We start from the raw sequence: 7,476 nt of genomic DNA on the forward strand, positions 1-7,476 counted from the left end.
GAGCATGACCAGTTTGCATCCTCTTATAAAGGGTTATTTTGGGTCATAGGCAGGATAGGCCTATCACGTTAGACTTAGGACGTAGCTATTGCCCTTATTTGGGGATTAAGTATAGTTCAGAGCACAGTATGAGTGCAAGGTTGGCCAGGTGGACTGTATAATGGTCAGTTCATGGGTCAAGTTGGGTAGTCCCATTACTCAACCAAACACCATTAACCTAGCTGCTATAAAGTATTTTGTAAATGTTTTTAATATCTTTTATCACTTGAGTTTAGACTATCCTACTTTGGTGGACCTGATTCCATCAGCCGAACTGCCTTGATTCCTTGAAGAAATTGCACCTGTGGACTAGCTCCCACTTATTCCCAAATCCCATCCTGTCTTTTCTGGTGGTTCCTGACAGCAATAAAGATGCTAGAGCTAGTAGTCCAAGAATACACTTGAAGGGTCAAAGAATCCCAGAGTATGAAATGAGCAGATAGAAGTGACAACTTGGGAAAACAAAGTGACCTGTGGACCTCAGCACACGTATGAAAACAGTGGCAGTAGTTAAACAGATTCAGGGACTTAGCAAATATTCCCTCCATCAGAAATGGTCCTCCAGATCCTCCAGATCTCAACTCAAGTGCTCAAGACCATCCATAACCATTTAGCACATGGACCATGACTCACCACCCTGGCTGGTTTTCACAGCACTACGTGACCATATACTGCCTGTCTGTCATTACATACATACTCTTTCCCAACCGAAGTGAAATAACTTGCCTGGCAAGTTCAGTATTCAATCTTCAAGCAAGTTCAGCATTCAGTCTTCAGTACCCTCGAATACAGCTGGCGCTCAATAGTTGTTGAATAACTAGGAGTGCTCCCTTCCTTAAAAGCTTTAAAGATGTCAACATTTAGATGAATTCTTTGGTCAAAACCTTCTACTAGTTAGTAATGCCAAATAGTTTACCTATAATGTTCTGGTTAATAGGAAAATATTGACCTATCCTTAATGGCTTACGTCGACTCCTACAACCATGATAACCCACAAAATATTCCCTGTATCAGAAAAACTTAAAATTCAACAGATTGCTTTTTCAGCCATTTCTTTTTATTTACAGTTTGTGTTCAATGCAAATCAATTCCATAACATGAGAAGTTACTATGAATCAAAGCATAAATACACAAACACAATATACAATCCAAAATAGATGTACAGCATTCAGGTATGAAACAAAACGGAATGTTCATTCACACACACAGTAGCTTGAGATCTGCTGGATACAGTTTTTCTGGTGTGGGTTCCTAAAGATGGGAAAAAAGGACCTTGGTTATCAAGACTACTGTGGCCATATTAGATAGCGGAACATCTAAGCATCGGTGTGTGACCATGCGAACAAAAGACCTTAGAGTGTCTATTTTTAAAAAGCTTTCTGTGCATCGAGGCAGTTGTGAAAAGATTTACTTTCCAGAATCAAGCCCACTTCAGGCTTAGGACCAGGTTCTACCTATCTAAAAATATTGACTAACAGAAAGCGTTCCAAATGTGGCTATTCTGATTCAGAGTTAAAAAAAAAAAAAAGTATTTACAGAAAGAGTATAAAAGTTTTTCCGAATTTAATGTAAGCAAGCTTCCAATCTTCACTTCCCAGATACTTGATTTACAATTTTGGCTCCGGCACATATTTTGCCTTTTTAATTTCAAGATTTGTCGATTTTACCTTCAAAACAGATCATTTTTTAAATCGTAAAAAGTATTCAGCATATGCAGAAATACAAAGCATTCTTAAATTAGTTGAGGTCAATGTACTTCTTCTACTCTTTGGAATCAGTTTAGCTAAATGAATCTGGCACTCTTGTTGAACAGGACTAAGTGATAGTATGTAAGCAAAATTTACTCATTATGCTTCAATCCGGGGTAGATTCCAATCCATCACTGCCCTGGCTCATGTCAATTACTATATAAAAAAATCAAATGCAATGTCAAATCCAAAGCCTCAGAGGAAAGAGTTCAGTTCCCAAGAAACAGTGATAGCTTAACAATGTAAAACTTTATCTAGAGTACATAGGCATTAAATTAGTACTGCTGAGACAATGCATTGAGGATTTACAGTGACACCTGGAAGTTCCTTCTAATGTACATATAAATAGAATCATGGAAGCTTTTTGTATTACCTAACTGTTTTATGGCCATAAAGATTTAATGAGCCAAATGAAAACGGATTCTGTTTACATCCCATCCTTTGTATCTAGGTAAGATAAAATCTATTCTCATTTTCAAGGTGGAATTTTAGGTGTCCATACTTCTTAAGCCACATTTAAAGAAATCATCTCTTAACTAATCTTGGATGTTGTCTCTTCATCTTGTACATGAAACTCCAGTAGATTTAACAGACATTCATCATCTAGTCAAACCCTTCACATGTTCTTCAAACCAATCAAATTTGGGATCCTCAACATTTTCTGTGTCAATAAAATAAGGTGTGGAATTAGCAGATTCACTGAAGACCTGTTTTTTTCCTTGTCACACCAGATGTCTAGACGCCATTTGGATTAGGTTTAGAAGATGGGGAAGTATAGATGTTTCTTGGCCTGAGTCTCTTAACAGTAGAGATGTAGAAGGGAGAGTGAGATCACGAAGAGACTGGCTGTTGACTGGAGAGCACCGCCAGTTGCCGTGGTGGTGGTGGCATTAGCTGTATTTGGGGCAGTCGAGGTATTCTGGGAGGGGTTACTTGAAAGCGTTACAACAGTTGTTTGATTTGAATAAATCTAAAATACATAAAAAGTTACACTGATAAATTTCCACACGTCACAGCTGCCTCCACGTACACGTAATATACAATTCAGATACAGGATATATTCTTAGATTGCTCTTTCCCCATTATATCCTTACCCCATCACTTAATTCTGAATTCTTGCTTAGTCTAAGATCATTCTTTCAGCTTCCAAGCACACTACCTACAGATGCCTAAATGACTGCAAATAGTAACGACCAAAAACAAACAAAAATGTTCCTCAGTAACTATAACTCCCAAGAGTGGGACTTTATTTTTAATTCTTTTTAAAGTAATAAAGGACCAAGTCTAGTTTTTGTGACTATACTGACTTACTGGCATTGCAAAAAGATTTCCTCTATTTTCCTAGGAAGGGGAAGATTTTCGAGTTGCATGAATAACTTGGATTCTGCAATATTGGAAAATGTGACTTAAAACATTAGAATTGAGTCACTGTATACCCTAGATTTGCTAGGTAACTTCCACATACCCATTTAACACAGCTTTGGATTTAACTTAAGGGGTCAAGGGACATCTTCTCGGCTCCCTTACAATCTCAAAAGGGCCCTTCTCAAAAACAGCCACAACATTTGTTTTAAATTGAAAAATAGGAGTCCTTTGTTTGAAGCAAAATTATTTCTCCCCAAACACCATGAAGTCAGAATGACTTCACAAAAGGTGCCGAGGGTTTGGTGTTAAATTTTCACCAGCAGCAGCCTCCCTGCCTGGTCATTATGCCCATTGCTGTGGCCAACAACCAAGGTTCCTCCAGTGTCCCAGGGCCTGAGTGGCATCATTCGCCACGCTGATTTTTTCAAGTCACCAAATGCACAGTCCATCGGAGCACGTGATAATCTCTCCTTTGTCACAGAACAAAGGCAGATGGGAGATTTCAGCTCTCACTGCGAGGGAGGGTTTACAAGGGCTTCTGATTACAGGCAGGAGGGAGGATGTGGCACCAAGCAGGTCTGGGCCACATGTACATTTAGTTGCCTGTGATCCAAAGATAAATCCACTCGATATCAGCATCAGCGCCCTTTGTTGTCAAACCCGTCGCTAAGCAAATGTAGACTTAAAAATGCATAAATCCTATACAAAATAAACTAAAGAAAAATCTCGATCAGGTCAAACACATTTATTGGGCACCTACTGTGTGCAAGAATCTGCTTGTCCTACCAGGAAACAGCACTCTTACCAAAAGAAAGGCATTAATATGGTAAATTATTTAAAACAGGCTGCTGTTTGGGGACAAGACCTGGTTTCGGATGCCTGACGGGTTATCTGTTCTCATTCATACAAAGAGCTTTAGTGCAGCAGGTGACCTTTGTCAGAGCCTAGTGCAGCAATGGAGAATCTAAGGGTCCTCTACACCAACAAAAGAAACTAATGTTACTATATTAAATTGACGTTAAACAAAGATTTTCCCTACCAAATTAAATCTGCGTAACTAAACCCCCCTCTTGAAATTTCTGGGGGGAAAGCTGGTTAGAAAGGGGTGCGGGTAGGGGGGGATCATTTCGTTTCCTGCGGCCGCGCCCCTCCCCCACCGACGAATTGTAAAAACCTCCGGAGCGCAGCCGACCCGCAAGACAATAGAGTACAGTTACGCGGCCCGCGGAGGGGAAGCCGAGGAGCGCTCCTCTCTCCGGCTGCGCTCCCAGGTGAGCACGGCGGCTGGGTGTCTGGGGACCAAAGACCCGTCGCACCCAACTTCTCGGAGGAAAAACTCAGGAGACACTCCTCAAAAAGCTCCAGCTGAAAGCGGTGGGAAGACCCCCGTTCCCACCCGTGCCCTCCGAGCTCGAGCTGCTGGAGAGAAATGGCCCTTCTCGCCCCCCAGCGCCCTCCCGCTCGGGTCTCCCAGGCTCAGCCCCTAGCCTCCCTCGAGGCCGCCGCGCACCCACCTGCGGGGCAGCGCAGTCCTCGTAACCGCGCTGACACGAGGCGGTTCCCTGGATAGAGGCTCTGGGGAGGGGGCGGCGGAGACGGAGACAAAGCCTGGCGCGGACTTGGGACGCAACGTCCCACCCGTCGCCTGCCCAGAGGTAGCCTATGGGAGCTACTATGGGATAACGAGGTGACAAGAGGTGGACGTGTCATGTAAGGTCGTACCCGGGAGAGCGCAGGGTCCGGAGCCGGTCCCCGCCCAGGCTTCAGCCAGACCCACGCGGGACTGGGGTGGGTTAACAGGGCCAGAAAGCCGGCGCTTCCTCGGCATCCCCGAACCAGGGGAGTGGAGGATGGGAGTGAGAGCGGCGTCCCCGAAAGGGATCGTCCCCTCTTTGTGTGTGCGCAAGGGGCGCGAAGACACTCCTAGAGGGACGCGGGACGCCCTCCCGGAACGGCCTGGGGTCTGCGGGCGCTCCAGAGGTGGGAAGGGTTCATTCTCTCCGCTAGTGCTTCGGACCTCTGGGCAAAAGCGGGTGGCAGGCGCCAGTCGGCCTCAGAAGGCGCTGCCTGGGACTTAGGGCTGGGCAGGGTAGGGGCCTCCCGGCCCACGCGCGGAGGTGCATTGTTCCCGGGGCCGTGGGAGGGTGGGGGCAGCCCGCCAGGGAGCCGAAAGCGGGCTCCACGCTGTCCTCCCCCAGGCCAGATTATGCGGGATTCTCTCTCTGCGCCCCAGTCCGCGGCCCGCGGTGGGGGCGCAGCCGGTCCCCTGGGGGCGGCTTCCCCCCCCCCCCCGTCAGGCGCGGCCCCCGGGCCCCGCGGGCGCCAGCGCCTCACCTGCGTGGGTAGGAGCAGCGCCAGAAGCAGCAGCCCCAGTCCGAGCCTGGCCACCATCGCTCTGCCCATGTCCGCTCCGTCGGCGTCGGTGCGCGGCGCGTCTCACTGGATGCGGGGTGAGTGAAGAACCGCTGGCTTGGGGCGGGCGCAGGCAAGGTGGGGAGGGCGGCCGGCCGGCGGGACCTTATATACCGGGACAGCCACAATAGCCGTGACGTGGCGCCGCCCACCCACCCGCGCTCCCCTCCTCCGCCGCCACCGCCCCCCGCGCGCGTCGGCCGCCTCCCCGCCCCCTCCCCCGTCGCGCTCCCTGTCGCCTCCTCCCTCCGCCGCCGCCCGGGCCCTCGGCGGCCGGGAGACCCCAGGGCTGCCGGGCCACGGCAGGTGGGCGGCCGGGAGCCCCCGGCTGCTGGCGTGCTGCTTTGTGTTTCCCCGCGCCGACTGCGTGCAGGCTGGCACAGGCGCCCGGCGACTCCCACACAGGACCCGGGGCGAACTCGCGAACCACACACGCCGCGCCGGGGCCGGGTCCAAGTTTCCTTTGTTTCCCGGACCTGCCATCTTCCCCCCCACCCCCCCCCACCCCCCCCGCCCAGAAGGAAAAGTCTGAGGCTCCTGCGCGGCGGGCAGCCTTTACTCCCGGCTCGGACCGCGGGGGGAGGGGGGGGCCGGGGCCGGGGGCTTCTCTCTCCTTAGGGTTTCTCAAATCCCCACCCCAGAGGAAAGGGGGCTGCGGGGGCTTTGTGGGTACCCGGGCTGGCTGGCGGCGCCTGGGCTCGGAGCGACGCGTGCGCTCGGCCCCGCGCCCACCGCGCCGGCCCCTTCCCCCAGCCACTCGCTTTGTGTTTTTTTTTTGAGCTCCTGTATAGGCCAGGCTGTGTGCGCTCTGGGGCGCATCTGGGACGTATCCGGGGTCCGCATCCTCCAGAGGGTGGAGGAGCCGCCCGCGGACTCGCTGCCCAGACGCTGCGAACGACTGGGTTTCGATCCCGGGGCTCCTCTCGGCCGCGGCCGGCGGACCGGAGCGAGGAGGCGACAGCCCCACTCTGAGGGGCGACCCATCCCCTCCATCCCCAAAAGCCCCGCTGGCCTTTCCCCACCCGCCTTTGCTCCCGAGCCCTACACCGGGAACAGGAACCCATTAGAAAGGGGTCCCATTAGAATTCGTTGCCCCTCTGCAATTCCTGGGGACAGGCTTCTTTGGTCTCTGTTGGAAAGCACTTGCTTGTCGTTCGTTTAAAGCAAAAGCTTTGGGGACAAGGTATTTACTTTTCCGTAGTTGCCATTAGCAATTTAATGAACAGGCGCAAATAGATTAGTCATCATTCTGCAGATTTTAGTGGAAAATATTTTCCAGCCATTCCACTGCGAAAACTTTAAAGCATACAGCAAAAGTAGAAATAATTTTACTAGTGGAATATTTTCAGCTTCACTTTTTATTGCAGGACTTAATACTTTTATTTAAAGTTTGCTTGAGTGTTTTTGCGGTCTTTAAAGCAAACAACAGAGACCAAAACCCAGTAGGGTTGTGAATTTGTTTAAATTTCACTTTTCCAGAACAGTCTTGTAAAAACAAGATTAGTTTTATAGAAGCAGAGTGACAATGGACTCCACAATAGTTGGTCTTTGACTGAATCAGTCTGTGCCTTAATGGTCAGCCACTTTAACTCAGTAACTTTCCACGTTTGGTATGTGCTTGGGAACACAGGAATCTCTGTCGCGCACCAGTGGACTTTCCTGTTCAACAGTGTTACCACATTGTATAGAAGAAACCTGTTCAGCTTCTCCACACCTCTTGCAGAGTGTGAAGGGGCTGTGGCTCAGGAGTGCCTAGTTCCAAGGCAGGGCTCCTGTCAGGTTCTTCAGAAGCTGCTTATTGAACTAAGTGGTGGTATTCATAGGGTCCATTTATTGGCTGTCTTTTTTTTTTTTTTTTTTTTCTCCTATTCCTCCTCCCGCTGTGCCTGTTCCTTATTAATTTAAGAAGATG

At 49.3% G+C, this 7,476-nt stretch overlaps 1 protein-coding gene across 1 annotated transcript; it reads right to left on the bottom strand.

Moving 5' to 3' along the window:
• Nucleotides 1–1,074: 1,074 nt before the first annotated feature.
• CD24 (CD24 molecule) lies at nucleotides 1,075–5,666 on the bottom strand. The gene is made up of 2 exons (XM_086707522.1): nucleotides 5,487–5,666; nucleotides 1,075–2,757 (listed from the first exon to the last, which is right to left on the bottom strand). The coding sequence occupies exons 1-2, from the start codon at nucleotides 5,553–5,555 to the stop codon at nucleotides 2,587–2,589; spliced, it is 240 nt and encodes a 79-aa protein (XP_086563648.1). The 5' UTR covers nucleotides 5,556–5,666; the 3' UTR covers nucleotides 1,075–2,586.
• Between the last annotated feature and the right edge of the window lie 1,810 nt (nucleotides 5,667–7,476).

Source organism: Puma concolor, chromosome B2 (genome assembly GCF_028749965.1).
Source record: "Puma concolor isolate L17-30 chromosome B2, mPumCon1.1.hap2, whole genome shotgun sequence".
Classification (NCBI taxonomy): Eukaryota; Metazoa; Chordata; class Mammalia; order Carnivora; family Felidae; genus Puma; species Puma concolor.